At 43.6% G+C, this 15,859-nt stretch overlaps 1 protein-coding gene across 1 annotated transcript in view; it reads left to right on the top strand.

Moving 5' to 3' along the window:
- The window catches only part of LOC110521829 (protein Niban 1-like), a 49,149-nt gene that overhangs the window by 15,687 nt on the left and 17,603 nt on the right, over positions 1-15,859 (top strand). Inside the window, 9 exon segments of the mRNA XM_021599735.3 lie at positions 1,320-1,450; positions 1,546-1,674; positions 1,857-1,977; positions 6,999-7,163; positions 7,727-7,842; positions 8,325-8,429; positions 8,520-8,682; positions 11,061-11,248; positions 11,510-11,656. Coding sequence (XP_021455410.3) covers positions 1,320-1,450; positions 1,546-1,674; positions 1,857-1,977; positions 6,999-7,163; positions 7,727-7,842; positions 8,325-8,429; positions 8,520-8,682; positions 11,061-11,248; positions 11,510-11,656 — 1,265 coding nt within the window.

Genomic DNA, 15,859 nt, shown 5'->3' with positions numbered 1-15,859 from the left:
TAGGTGCCCTTCTTTGTGAGGCAATGGAAAACCTCTGAAAAGTTGAGTAAACTAGAAAAGGCTGTGAAACCAATTACTTAGTAATAATAATTAGTTGAAACAACTACATTTTTTTTTACAGTGCAGGCTGCCCCAACACCAACATTATACACACCTGGACAAGGGTGCCCCACACACACGTAGAGAGACACACCACACACACACACCTGAGAAAAACAGCCTCGCACACCTCAAACAGGTTGGCCGAGGTAGGTCCGGGACATCCAGGTATATCAGGTTGTAAGGTTATCAAATCTAGGTAGTAAGCTTATCATTTGTTTGATACAACCAATCTTTTCATTCACACACTAATGTATCCATACGCACGCACACACAAACAAGAATCTTGAATGCAATGGAAGCAATAGCATTACAGGTTGGGTCATGGCTCTCGCCCCAAGAGGAATGGTAGGATATCCACTTCCGTAGCCAGGGGAATTTGTATACCAGAAATTATTTATTTTACGTATGTGTGTGTAAAATGTTACTGTTCTCAGATGTTTTACGAATAGATTTTAGATTTCTTTGCTAATTGTTATATATATATATATATATATATATATTTTTTTTTTGCTGGAATAGAATGTTCATATCCTGTATATTTGACTGATATGTGGTTGTCTCACCTAGCTATCTTAAGATGAATGCACTATACTGTCACTATACTGTATTACTATTACATCTGCTACTACATACTGTACACTGAGTGTACAAGACATTAGGAATACCTTCCAAATATTGAGTTGCACCCCCTTTTGCCCTCAGAACAGCCTCAATTCGTCGGGGCGTGGACTCTACAGGGTGTCAAGCGTTCCACGGGGATGCTGGCCCATGTTGACTCCAATGCTTCCCACAATTGTGTCAAGTTGGCTGGATGTGCTTTGGGTGGTGGACCATTCTTGATTCACTTGGGAAACTGTTGAGCATGAAAACCCCAGTAGCGTTGCAGTTCTTGACACAAACCGGTCCACCTAGCACCTACTTCCTTACCCTGTTCAAAGGCACTTACATTTATCCCCCCCCAAATACCCTCTGAATGGCTCACATACACAATCCATGTCTCAATTTTCTCAAGGCTTAAAAATCCTCTATTAACCTGTCTCCTCCCCTTCATCTAAACTGATTGAAGTGTATTTAACAAGTGACATCAATAAGGGACCATAGCTTTCACGTGGATACGCTTGGTCAGTCTATGTCATAGAAAGAGCAGGTGTACTTAATGTTTTGTATGTTTAGTGTATAATGCTATTCACTGTATGTTTGGGTGATGTTGTTTGTAGGTTGTGCAGAGGCAGAGTTGAAAGAGTTCGGTCCCCACTACAGGACACAGTACTCTGTGGTCTTCTTCTCCCAAGTCCAAGATGAGCTGGAGCAGCCAAAAGAGAAAATAAAACAGCTCCTCAAACAGAGGGTAAGGTGTGTGTGTGTGTGTGTGTGTTCAATGGATCTCTCCATTGATTACCGCTGAGGACATGGTATCATGACATAATCTCTGTGTTGATCCAGGGTCCTCCGGAGGCGGGGGAGGTGCTGTATGAGGAACAAGTCCTTCATTTTGAAGCAACCAGGAAGTGGGAAGAGAGGTACGTGGTGGTGCGTGGCAACTACTGTCTGGAGTGCCACAACAGCTTTGAGGTGAGCAGGACACTCTTATGACACTCTTTTTAACAGCCATAAGGAGGACATAGTCAATGGGGAGACATGTTGTCTGAATAGGTGAATGAATAAGCAGCATAAGAAAAATGTATACAGTATTTGAGCTAAATAAATAACAGAACAATGGAAATAGACCTCGTGCAGTGACTCCTTTCTTCCAGACCTTTGTGAAGGGTGTGCCCCCGCGCCACAAGCTGCTGCCAACAGGGGGCACAGTGCTCACCACAGAGGAGAAATACATGGCCATGGTGGACAAATGCTTCCCTGTTTCTGAAACCAACAGTGAGTATATCATGTAATAGGATGTCCGTTTTGGGCATCCATACTTGTGTATGACATGCACAGATTCAGTTAGGTAAAGGAAGCAAACTAGCAATGTCGAAACTGACTACCTATGCTGTGCCTCCTTATTAATATATATGCAGTATCAATCAAAAGTTTGAAGTCTGTGCTCTGGCTGGGCCACTCAAGGACAGTCAGAGACTTGTCCCAAAGCCACTCCTTTGTTGTCTTGGCTGTGTGCTTAGGGTCGTTGTCCTATTGGAAGATGAACCTTCACCCCAGGTCCTGAGCGATCTGGAGCAGGTTTTCATCAAGGATCTCTCTGTACTTTGTTCTATTAATCTTTCCCTCAATCCTGACTACTCTCTGTCCCTGCCGCTGAAAAACATCCCCATAGCATGATGCTGCCACCACCAAGAAATTTGAGATTTTTGGTTCCAACCGCTGTCTTTGTGAGACGCAGAGTAAGTGAACGGATGATCTCCGCATGTGTGGTTCCCACCATGAAGCATGGAGGAGTAGGTGTTATGGTGTTGGGGTGCTTTGCTGGTGACACTGTAGGTGATTTATTTGGAATTCAAGGCACACTTGACGAGCACGGCTACCACAGAATTCTGCAGCGATACGCCATCCCATCTAGTTTGTGCTTATTGGGACTGTTATTTGTTTTTCAATAGGACAATAACTCAAAACACACCTCCAGGCTGTGTAAGGGCTATTTGACAAAGAAGGAGAGTGATGGAGTGTGCATCAGATGACCTGCATCGAATGATGGCGCAGACGGAGAAGGCAGCATTGTGACTAGCTCTTAAAGCAACTCTGCAGTATTTTGTTTGTTCACGTACTCTTTTTTTAAACGTTATTAGCTCAGGAATTGTTTTGTGTTATTACATACAGCTGGGAAGAACTATTGGATATTAGAGCGGCTGTCACTCATCAGAACTTCCATCATTACGGCCAGGATTACAACTTCCCTGGAGCGGATCCTTTGTTTGCTCTCCCCAGAGCAATTGAACTTATTCCAGAGGCTGACCCAAAACAACACAGGTGGAGACGAGGTACTTGAGGCAGTCTTCTGGTCTGACTTAGGAAGCATGCTCACCACCCACCACTCCCGAGTATTTTACTCGCTGATGTCCAATCTCTGAATAATAAAATTGATGAGCTCTAGGCGAGAGTTGCTTTTCATAGAGACACCAGGGATTGTAACATACTGTGCTCAACAGAAACATGGCTCTCTAGAGATATACTGTCTTACTCTGTAAACCCAGTTGGATTCTCAGTACATCATGCCGACAGGAACAAACATCTCTTTGGGAAGCAGAAGGTTGGAGGTACATGTTTTATGATTAATGACTTATGGTGTAACTGTGATAACACACAGGAACTCAAGTCCTTCTGTTTACCCGACCTAGAATATCTCACAATCATTTAAAAAATATATTTTACCTTTTTATTTAACTAGACAAGCAAGTTAAGAACAAATTAATATTTTCAATGACGGCCTAGGAACAGTAGGTTAAATGCCTTGTTCAGGGGCAGAACAGCAGATTTTTACCTTTCAGTTACTAGTTCAATGCTCTAACCACTAGGCTACCTGCCGACCTTACTATCTCACAAGATAATTTTCGTCAATAATAGCCACAGCGGTCTATATCCCCCCCCCCCCCCCCCACGACAGCCCTCAACGAACTTCACTAGACTTTATGCAAACTAGAAACCACATATCCTGAGGCTGCATTTATTGTACATGGGAATTTTAACAAAGCAAATTTGAGAACAAGGCTACCTAAATTCTATCAACATATTGATTGTTGTACTCGTGCTGCTAAAACCCTCGACCATTGCTATACTACCTTCCAGAATGCATATAAGGCCCGCCCAACATTCGGCAAATCGGACCACGATTCAATCTTGCTTCTCCCCCGCTTATAGGCAGAAACTCATACAGGAAGCACCCGTGGTATGGACTATTCAACCCTGGTCTGACCAATCGGAATCCGAGCTTCAAGATTGTTTTGTTCACGCGGACTGGGATATGTTCAGAGTAGCTTCAGAAAAGAATATTGACACATTTCCCAATATGATGAATGACTTTATCAGGAAGTGCATAGGACATGTATCCCCTGTGACAATTCAAACCTACCCAAAACTGAAAGCGTGAACCACCGCATTTAACCAGGGCAAGAAGACTAGAAATATGGAAGAATACAAACAGTGTAGTTATTCCCTCCGCAAAGCAATCAAGCAGGCTAAACGTCGGTATAAGGACAATGTTGAGTCTCAGTGAACACCTTCTTCGCTCGCTTTGAGGATAATACAGTGCCACCGACAGGGCCCGCTATCAAGGACTGTGAGCTATCCTTCTCCGTGGTTGACATGAGTAAGACATTTACGTGTGTTAACCCTCGCAGGGCTGCCGGCTCAGATGGTATCCCTAGCCGCGTCCTCAGAGCATGCGCAGACCAGCTGGCTGGTGTGTTCACAGATATATTCAATATCTCCCTATCCCAGTCTGTTGTCCCCACATGCTTCAAGATGCCACCATTGTCCCTGTACCTAAGAAAGCAAAGGCACACACCTCTGTCATCAAGAAGTGCTTTGAGAGACTAGTCAAGGATCATTTCACATCCACCTTACCTGCCACCCTAGACCCACTTCAATTCAAGACATTTGTGGAGTGGTTGAAAAACGAGTTTTAATGACTGCAACCTAAGTGTATGTAAACTTCTGAATTCAACTGTATATATTGTACTGTATTCTATACTACACCACTGACTGTTAAACAGCCATCTCCAGCACATCAGAGGCTACTGCCTAAAGACATAAATTAGGAATCACTGGCCACTTTACTGTACTCTATACTATGCCAATGTATCTTAGTCCAATGCTGCTCTGACATACACTACTGTTCAAAGCTTTGGATCACTTAGTAATGTCCTAGTAAGGACGAGTAAAATACTCGGGAGTGGTGCGTGGTGTGCACGCTTTCTAAGTCAGACCAGCTAGTCGCGATGCTGCCATCTCCGTCTGCACCATCCTCCGATGCATCACTCTCCTTCTTTGTCAAATAGCCCTTACACAGCCTGGAGGTGTGTTTTGAGTTATTGTCCTGTTGAAAAACAAATGATAGTCCCAATAAGCACAAACTAGATGGGATGGCGTATCGCTGCAGAATGCTGTGGTAGCCATGCTCGTCAAGTGTGCCTTGAATTCTAAATAAATCACTGACAGTGTCACCAGCAAAGCACCCCAACACCATAACACCTACTCCTCCATGCTTCACGGTGGGAACCACACATGCAGAGATCATCCGTTCACCTTCTCTGTGTCTCACAAAGACACAGCGGTTGGAACCAAAAATCTCAAATGTGTACTCATCAGACCAAAGGACCGATTTCCACCTGTCAAATGTCCATTGCTCTTGTTTCTTGGCCCAAACAAGTCTCTTCTTATTATTGGTGTCCTTTAGTAGTGGTTTCTTTGCATCAATTTCAACAATGAAGGCCTGATTCATACAGTCTCCTCTGAACAGTTGATGTTGAGATGTGTCTGTTACTTGAACTCTGTGAAGCATTTATTTGGGCTGCAATCTGAGGTGCAGTTTATTGACGATTTCTGAGGCTGGTAACTCTAATGAACTTATCCTCTGCAGCAGAAGTAACTCTGGTTCTTCCTTTCCTGTGGCGGTCCTCATGATAGCCAGTTTCATTATAGTGCTTGATGGTTTTTGCGACTTCACTTGAAGAAACTTTCAAAGTTCTTGACATTTTCCATATTGACTGACCGTCATGTCATAATCTAATGATGGACTGTCATTTCTCTTTGCTTTTTTGAGCTGCTCTTGCCATAATATGGACTTGGTATCTTACCAAATAGGGACATTTTCTGTATACCAACCCTACCTTGTCACCACACAACTGATTGGCTCAAACGCATTAAGAAGGAAAGAAATTCCACAAATTAACTATTAACAAGGCACACCTGTTAATTGAAATCCATTCCAGGTGACTACCTCATGAAGTTGGTTGAGAGAATGCCAAGAGTGTGCAAAGCTGTCATCAAAGCAAAGGGTGGCTACTTTGAAGAATCTCAAATGTAAAATATATTTGGATTTGTTTAACACTTTTTTGGTTACAACATTCCATATGTGTTATTTCATAGTTTTGATGTCTTCACTATTATTCTACAATGTAGAAAATAGTCAAAATAAAGAAAAACCCTTGAATGAGTAGGTGGGTGTGTGTGTGAGTATGAATGTGTATGGCTTAAGTTACACGCCCTATCTGTTGCTACACAACATTGCGCACTCACAATGATAATCCCTTCTCGCAGACAGTCTCTATGTAGGGTTTGCTTGGTTTCCTACTTGTCTAGTGAAATGTCAATGCAAATACCCTGGAAACAAACATTCTGGCCTAAAACCTGTTCAATCCTGCCTACAGGGACACAGAAGCGTAGGGAAACCAGTCTTTATATCCGGACTGATAATACCATTCCATCCACTGAGCACTGATACATGCTGTCTCTCTCTGTTGGCAGATTCTTTCATTTAGTTTCTGTTGCCATTCCGAACACTTATTTTGAAAGTTGCCAAATTTCAGTCGAATACTTTGTTGTTCCCAACTCCCACCTCAACTGCTTTTATATGTGTAGAGAGCACCGTGAGTGGGTGTTCGTTTTTTTTTTTAGTCCTTGCTACTCTGGGAGAAGCAGCATTACCTTTCCTATTACAGACGGTCATAAATGCAGATCATGGCTGTTGTTTTTATCACACTTGATCATATGTTTTCTCATGAGAGATGAATACTACCTCCAAATAGATACTTGATCATCAAATGTTTCGTCCTTTGCAATAGCCAGTGTGCTCCTCTAGAAAAACCAGGCAGGCTGGTGTGCGTGTGTGTGTGTGGCTGCGTGTGTCTGGGTGGGTGGGTGTATGTGTGGCCCAGCATGATGTGTGTAATAGTAATAGCCAATGTGGTATGACCAACATGATGATGTGTGTGTTTCCATTGCAGATGAGAATGAAAAGTTTGCCCCTCCTATAATCGGCATGCCTGGACAGTTCCCTGTGTACCTCAGGCTTCCGTACCGTAGGGATTACTACTTCTGCTTCCGACAGGATGCTCGCCAAGCTGAATTCCTCTCCATCCTCTCCGACTGCATCCGCCACCAGAACCAAGGTAACTAACCAGCCAGAACGAACGGTTACCATGGTAGCAGGTTCGCCACACCAGCACTGAAGCAAAGATGCATAGGCATAACTTTTAATAACATTTTCATGTAGGGTCTCCTGAGGGAGGAGAGCAAACACAAGGCCCAGTCAGAACTAAGGCCAGGGCTGTGCTCCAATTCTCCACCATTCACTCTGAAGTGTGTAGTCACTTACCCCCCTCTCTTGTGTGTATGGGACATAGTGGAAACTCCCTCTAGCCCATGTTTTCAACATGTTTTTCTTATTGCACACTTTGTGGAGACAAGTAGTCAATTGGAACACAGCCCAGTTCTGACATCCTTGTTAAGACAGAGAAGCATCACACATTTCTTCCCACTCCTGTCTTCTCTCTGCCTTTTTTCTCTCTCTCTCTCGCTACCTTTCTCTCTCTCTCTCTACCTTTCTCTCTCTACCTTTCTCTCTCTCTACCTTTCTCTCTCTCTCTCTACCTTTCTCTCTCTACCTTTCTCTCTCTCTCTCTCTCTCTCTCTCTCTCTCTCTTTATCTTTCCACTTTCTCTCCTTCTCTCAGACTTCCTAAAGAAGAAGACAGTTGAGGTGCAGGCCTTCCTCAAAGCAGTCCACCTCTACAGACAGGAGAAGGGCAGCTATGACTCCTGGAAAATGCTGATTGGCAGTGACGTCAGGGTGGGTTACTGGTTCTGCTTCTATGCTTAAAACACTCACATCAGCAGATACTGATTCCCTTGACACTCTTTCTCTCTCTACCCCCCATCCCCTGTTAGTTGATGGCAGTATAATTGGGCAATTGTTTGGTCACGGAACATTTGTGATACCAGGAAGTTAAGTTAGAGGTGCAGGAAACAACCCCTATTACTGCAAGGAGGCCGCCACTGTCCTACTGCACTCGCACACCTCCGCATTCACTTATTTGTGTGTGTGTGTCTGTTCTCACACCTATCTCGTCAATGTTTTCAACGCCAAGTGTAGAGATGTTGCTCCCAGAGAGTTTTGCTCTGTAGTTTCACCATGTGTTTGCAGTATTACTCACCTGCATGTTTTTCAGGGGTAAATCAATCTGCACGTTGTCATATGATTTGGATGTTTGATATGCATGGTTCGTAAGATTTGTACAAATACATTGTATGTTTGTGTTTGTGTGTGTACAGGTACTGGCCAACCTGGTTATGGAGGAGCTGTTGCCCTCTTTGGAGAAGGACATGCTGCCTCATCTAAAAGCCAGGAAGACAGAGAGGAAGAGAGTGTGGTTCGCTGTGAGTCACGCTACCAATACTAAAGTATGATGATAATGATGCGTGTGTTTGTTTCCTTAAACCCTAACCCCTCTCTATTCTGCACCACAGACCGTAGAAGCGGCCTATATCCTGGTGCAGGAGTGTTTATTTGAAGGTATGTCTGCTCTGAAGGAGGAGTGTAGGAAGGCAGCTCACCAGCAGGAGGTGCTGATACGCTCTGATATGGACCAGATCCTCAACTCCAGAACCTACCTGGAGGGAAAACTACGAGGTACCGACTAACCCTGGAGAGAGAATCAATCCAAAATCTGCCCCCATACTATACTTGTATACGGTTAGGGGTTAATTTAGAAATCAGCAAGAGAGTTAGGGCTATGCAGCTCTCAGTCACTACAAGACAAACAGGCTGTACAAATGCAATCCGTTACTTGTAATTTGTCACATGATACTGTTTTACATGAATAGATCCAAATGAGCGTGAACATGGCAGGTTAACTGCATGTATTTGTGTGTACGTGTGTGTGTGTGTGTGTGTGTGTGTGTGTGTGTGTGTGTGTGTGTGTGTGTGTGTGTGTGTGTGTGTGTGTGTGTGTGTGTGTGTGTGTGTAATTATTGTCGTGTCTTTGGCTATGCCGGATTAAGTGATATGACATGCTATTCTATAAAATAATTTCTCCGTAGTTAATATTACCTGATTGAGCTAATCATGTAAATGTAATTAACTAGAGAGTCGGGCACCACAAAATAATATTTATAGAGCTGTTATCTTCTGAAAAACTCTTACAGACCTAGTAATATTTTACCTCAATAGCAGTCAATATTAATCGTCATCTTAATTCAGTCTCATCTGAAAGTTGTACATTCTTGGTTATCTGCACAAACCCTGGCTCACAAGTTGAATCAGCAATACAAAATTGGATTTAATTATTTATTTACTAAATACCTAACTAATCACACAGAATTACACATAATGACATCATACCTTGATTACAAATTACGTCATAAAGGAAAATGTCCCTAGCGGGCGGAACAGATATGACAGCTTGTTACACAAAAGAAAAGGGGCTGAGTTTGAGTGAAAGAGCGGGAAGACTGAGGAACAAAGGGAAGAAGCTGTGCTATCGTAAATACAGTATCTTATGTATTCTAAATGACCGCCCATTTGGAAAAGGAAAATGCAATAAATATTTATTCTGAGCTGCGCTTTGGTAGGTTAGTGGTAGATGGAAGGCCGTGTTGCCCAACCGAGTCCTTTGAAGAATGTCTCTGGTTGTCAATTGGATACGTTGTAGTAACGTCGTTGGGTGATAGACGGGATACTCTGTCTGTTCCTTCCTAACCCTCGTTTGCATCTGCTGGTGCTCACTCAACGGCTAGGAGGTATCACTTCTGTAGTGAATAAGAGTTCAAAGTTCATACCATTCGCAACCAAAGCTCACGCTGATTTTGACTTTGTTCTGTAGTTATTATCTGAACCATTCTGACATCAGACCGCCGTCCTCACATCCTCGGAACAGGAGGTTATGTTATCGTCAAGGGCTTATATAGGAAGGGAGAGGAGGGCGTGTTTGAAAAGTTTTATAGCCCATGTCCCTTCACAGTGGCGGGCCACTGATTGAGCAGAGCCCTATCTTATGAAAACCCAAATCTCACATTTTAGAAGCTAAAATCACAAAAAAGCCCCCACAAGAATAGTGAACAAACCAAAAATTGGACTAACTGGGGACATTTTGTTAGTCCCCACAAGGTCAAATGCTATTTCTAGAGGGTATAAGGTCAAGGTTAGAATTAGTGTTAGGGTTAGCATTAGGTTTAGGGTTAGTGATAGGAGCTAGGGTTAGTTTTAGGATTAGGAGCTAAGGTTAGGTTTAGGGTTAACGTTAGGTTTTCGGATTAAGGTTAGGGGTTAGGGAAAATAGGATTTTGAATGGGACTGAATTGTGTGTCCCCGCAAAGGTTAGTTATACAAGACTGTGTGCGCACATGTTCGTGCATGTGTGCTTGCGTTTGCGTACGTGTGAGATTGTGTGTGTCTGATTTTAGGGGGCTGGGTAGACCTGTTGGAGATCCAGCAGGGCTTAGGTCAGGGTGTGGTATTGGGGCGTTGGTGTACATTATTCTTTTGTTCTGTTCAGTGTTGTTGACACTGATACCTAGCTAACTCCCTGGGAGAGTGAATGTCTCTGTGGGGGACAGTAAATGCCACCCAGCAGATTTGATGACTGTACACTAGACTTCATACAATATTCGTGCCCAGGCAGTTTACACACAAGCCCAATACCCTCCGTTCAACGAGTTACAATTATCCATTTTAGTCAGCAGCACTTAAGAAAGATAACTTGTTTTATATTCATTAAACACTGTTTTTATTGCATTAATGGAACAGGATCACTATAGATTAAATCAAGAGAGAGCTTAAACTATGATTCAATGTACAGTACTGTATCTTGTTCTATTGACCAAGCCCTAGCTTGTGGTCTGATGCATGAATCTACGAATGAATCTGTCCTCCTGTAGCAGGTTTATCAGAGCAGCTAATGAATGTATCTGTCTTCCTGTAGCCAGTTTATCAGAGTAGCTAATGAATGTATCTGTCCTCCTGTAGACAGTTTATCAGAGCAGCTAATGACTGTATCTGTCCTACTGTAGCTAGTGTATTGGAGTCAGCAGAGAAGTTCTGTTCGGAGAGCGTGCAGCCCTACCTGGCCTCCGTACTGGAGGAGCTGATGGGACCAATCAGCTCAGGGTTCCAGGAAGCACGGCTCCTGAGTGACAGCCAGATGGACCAACTGTGTCAGGACTTCCAGGAGGGCGGGGTTACCAATGAACTCAAGCAGGTGCAAACTTCCTCTCCTCGTCTTCTCACAAACAGTCCTGTCTGAGCTATCATTTACTCAAACTATTGACCCCCACTTTGTTGATCCCGCTTGGTCTTTCTTCTCACCTTTTCCCTCTCTCCCTCACCCCTTTTTCCTCTTTCTCATCTATTCCCTTTTTATCAAACTCCATCACCCGTCCTCCCTTTCTGTTGCTTCCTTTTTCATCACCCTCTCTCTCCTTCCTATCATCCCCCCCTCTTCCCCTCTGCCTCTCTCCAGGCCCTAGCTAAACTGAGTAGGCCCAATCTGTTGAGTTGTTACCAGAGGATCAGCTCTCTCCACGACCAGCTGCACGACCTGCAGGAACGCTTTGGCTTCTCCAACATCAGCAGCCTGGTCCACAGCACCCAGATAGACCTACAGCAGGTAAACATTACACATACACTAAGTGACTAACTAAGATTTCCCACACTTTAAAACTCATCAGACAGTCTCAGTTGTTGTGAATCCGACAGACAGTGTTGACCTGTTGATGGTGATGAAAAATAATAGCTACAGAACCAGTCAAAAGTTTGGACGCACCAACTCATTCAAGGGTTGTTATATATTTTTACTATTTTCTGCATTGTAAAATAATAGTGAAGACATCAACACTGTGAAATATGAAATAAACACATATGGAATCATGTAGTGACCAAAAAAAAGTGTTAAACAAATCAAAATATATTTATATTTGAGATTCTTCAAAGTAGCCACCCTTTGCCTTGATGACAGATTTGCACACTCTTAGAATTCTCTCAACCAGCTTCATGAGGTACGTACATACCCCAACTAGAAGCCATGGATTACAGGCAACATCCGCACTGAGCTAAAGGCTAGAGCTGCCACTTTCAAGGAGCAGGACTCTAACCCGCAAGCTTATAGGAAATCCCGCTATTCCCTCCGACGAACCATCAAGCAGGCAATGCGTCAATATAGGACTAAGATCGAATGGTACTGCACCGTCTCTGACGCTCATCGGATGTGGCAGGGTTTGCAAACCATTACAGACTACAAAGGGAAGCATAGCCGGGAGCTGCCCAGTGACATGAGTCTATCAGACGAGCTAAACTTATTCTATGTTCACTTCAAGGCAAATAACACTGAAACGTGCATGAGAGCACCAGCTGTTCCCGGAAGACTGCGAACACGCTCTCCGCAGCCGATGTGAGTAAGACCTTTAAACAGGTCAACCTTCACAAGGCCGCAGGACCAGGCTAATTACCAGGATGTGTACTGCGAGCATGCGCTGACCAACTGCGAGCATGCGCTGTGCCCAAGAACACTAAGGTAACCTGCCTAAATGACTACCGACCCTTAGCACTGAAGTGCTTTGAAAGGCTGGTCATGGCTCACATCAACAACATCATCCCAGAAACCCTAGACCCACTCCAACTTTGCATACCACCCCAACAGATGCACAGATAATGCAATCTCTATTGTACTGAACACTGACCTTTCCCACCTGGACAAAAGGAACACCTATGTGAGAATGCTATTCATTGACTACAGCTCAGCATTCAACACTATAGTGCCCTCAAAGCTCATCAATAAGCTAAGGACCTTGGGACTAAACACCTCCATCTGCAATTGGATCCTGGACTTCCTGACGGGCCGCCCCCAGGTAGTAAGGGTAGGTAACAACACATCCGTCACGCTGATCCTCAACACAGGGGCCCCTCAGGGGTGCGTGCTCAGTCCCCTCCTGTACTCCCTGTTCACTCATGACTGCATGGCCAGGCACGACTCCAACACCATCATTAAGTTTTCCAATGACACAACAATTGTAGGCCTGATCACCGACAACGACGAGACACCCTATAGGGAGGAGGTCAGAGACCTGGCCGTGTGGTGCCAGGACAACAACCTCTCCCTCAACATGATCAAGACAAAGGAGATGATTGTGGACTACAGGATAAAGAGGACCGAGCATGCCCCCATTCTCGTCGACGCGGCTGCAGTGGAGCATGTTGAGAGCTTCGAGTTCCTTGGTGTCCACATCACCAACAAACTAACATGGTCCAAGCACACCAAGACAGTCGTGAAGAGGGCACGACAAAACATATTCCCCCTAAGGAGACTGAAAAGATTTGGTATGAGTTCTCAGATCCTGAAAAGGTTCTACAGCTGCACCATCGAGAGCATGCTTACTGGTTGCATCACTGCCTGGTATGGCAACTGTTCTGCCTCCGACCGCAAGGCACTACAGAGGGTAGTGCGAACAGCCCAGTACATCACTGGGGCTAAGCTTCCTGCTATCCAGGATCTCTATACCAGGTGGTCAGAGGAAGGCCCTAAAAATTGGCAAAGACTCCAGCCACCCTATTCATAGACTGTTCTCTCTGCTACTGCATGGCAAGCGGTACCGGTCGAGGTCCAAGAGGCTTCTAAACAGCTTCTAGCCCCAAGCCATAAGACTCCTGAACATCTAATCAAATGGCTACCCAGTCTATTTGCATTTCCCCACCCACTTTTAAACCACTGCTACTCTCTGTTGTTATCATCCAAGCATATTCACTTTAATAATTCTACCTACAGTTGAAGTCGGAAGTTTACCTACAGTTTAGCCAAATACATTTAAACTCAGTTTTTCACAATTCCTGACATTTAATCCCAGTAAAAATTCCCTGTCTTAGGTCAGTTAGGATCACCACTTTATTTTAAGAATGTGAAATGTCAGAGTAATAGTAGAGAGAATTATTTATTTCAGCTTTTATTTCTTTCATCACATTCTCAGTGGAACGTTTCAGGTTGCCTTCCATTAGCTTCCCACAATAAGTTGGATGAATTTTGGCTCATTCTTCCTGACAGAGCTGGTGTAACCGAGTCAGGTTTGTAGGCCTCCTTGCTCGCGCACACTTTTTCAGTTCTGCCCACAAATTTTCTATAGAATTGAGGTCAGGGCTTTGTGATGACCCCTCCAATACCTTGACTTTGTTGTCCTTAAGCCATTTTGCCACAACTTTGGAAGTATGCTTGGGGTCATTGTCCATTTGGAAGACCCATTTGTGACCAAGCTTTAATTTCCTGACTGATGTCTTGAGATGTTGCTTCAATATATCTACATCATTTTCCTTCGTCATGAAGCCATCTATTTTGTGAAGTGCACCAGTCCCTCCTGCAGCAAAGCACCCCAACAGCATGATACTGCCACCCCCGTGCTTCACGGTTGGGATGGTGTTCTTCGGCTTGCAAGTCTCCCCCTTTTTCTTCCAAACACAACGATGGTCATTATGGCCAAACAGTTCTATTTTTGTTTCATCAGACCAGAGGACATTTCTCCAAAAAGTACGATCTTTGTCCCCATGTGCAGTTGCAAACTGTAGTCTGGCTTTTTTATGGCGGTTTTGGAGCAGTGGCTTCTTCCTTGCTGAGCAGCCTTTCAGGTTATGTAGGACTCGTTTTACTGTGGATATAGATACTTTTGTACCTGTTTCCTCCAGCATCTTCACAAGGTCCCTTGCTGTTGTTCTGGGATTGATGTGCACTTTTCTCACCAAAGTACGTTCATCTCTAGGAGACAGAATGCATCCTTCCTGAGTGGTATGACGGCTGCGTGGTCCCAAGCTGCTTATACTTGCGTACTATTGTTTGTACAGATGAACGTGGTACCTCAAGCAAAGAGGCACTGAGTTTGAAGGTAGTCCTTGAAATACATCCACAGGTACACCTCCAATTGACTCACATTATGTAAGTTAGCCAATCAGAAGCTTCTAAAGCCATGACATCATTTCGGGAATTTTCCAAGCTGTTTAAAGGCACAGCCAACTTAGTGTATGTGAAATTTTGACCCACTGGAATTGAGATACATTGAATAATAAGTGAAATAATCTTGTCTGTAAACAATTGTTGGAAAAAGTATTTGTGTCATGCACAAAGTAGATGTCCAATCCAACTTGCCAAAACTATAGTTTGTTAAGGATACGGCCCTTTTTTTCAATTTTCGCCTAAAATGACATACCCAACTCAAACTGCTCAGGGCCAGAAGCAAGGATATGCGTATTTCTGGTACCTGAAATGCGTATTTCTGGTATTTGAAAGGAAACACTTTGAACTTTGTGGAAATGTGAAAGGAATGTAGGAGAATATAAAATAATAGATCTGGTAAAAGATAATACAAAGAAAATACCAACTATTCTTTCAAAACATGTATTATTCCAGACCATAATGTATTATTCCAGCCCAGGTGCAATTTAGATTTGTCCACTAGATGGCAGCAGTGTATGTGCAAAGTTTTAGACTGATCCAATGAACTATTGTATTTCTGTTAAAAATGCTTTATCAAGACTTCTCATGTGTTTATTAATAACTTTTCATGTTCAGAATTATGCACTCAAACAATAGCATCATATTATTTCACTGTAATAGCTACTGTACATTGGATAGTGTAGTTAGATTAACAAGAATGTGGAAGCGACACCGAACCAGGAAGAAGATAACAAGACATTTGTGGAGATGTTGAAAAACGAGTTTTAATGACTCCAACCTAAGTGTATATAAAAAAAACATTTAAGTGGCTGTCCCGGCCAAGTCTCTCATCGAAGGAATGGGGTTCCTCCAATGTAAGCATTGGCAGTGTAGGTTCTGTAC

This window comes from Oncorhynchus mykiss, chromosome 4 (genome assembly GCF_057628025.1).
Source record: "Oncorhynchus mykiss isolate SJ-2025 chromosome 4, ASM5762802v1, whole genome shotgun sequence".
Classification (NCBI taxonomy): Eukaryota; Metazoa; Chordata; class Actinopteri; order Salmoniformes; family Salmonidae; genus Oncorhynchus; species Oncorhynchus mykiss.
This window is presented reverse-complemented; position numbering and strand designations above follow the sequence as displayed.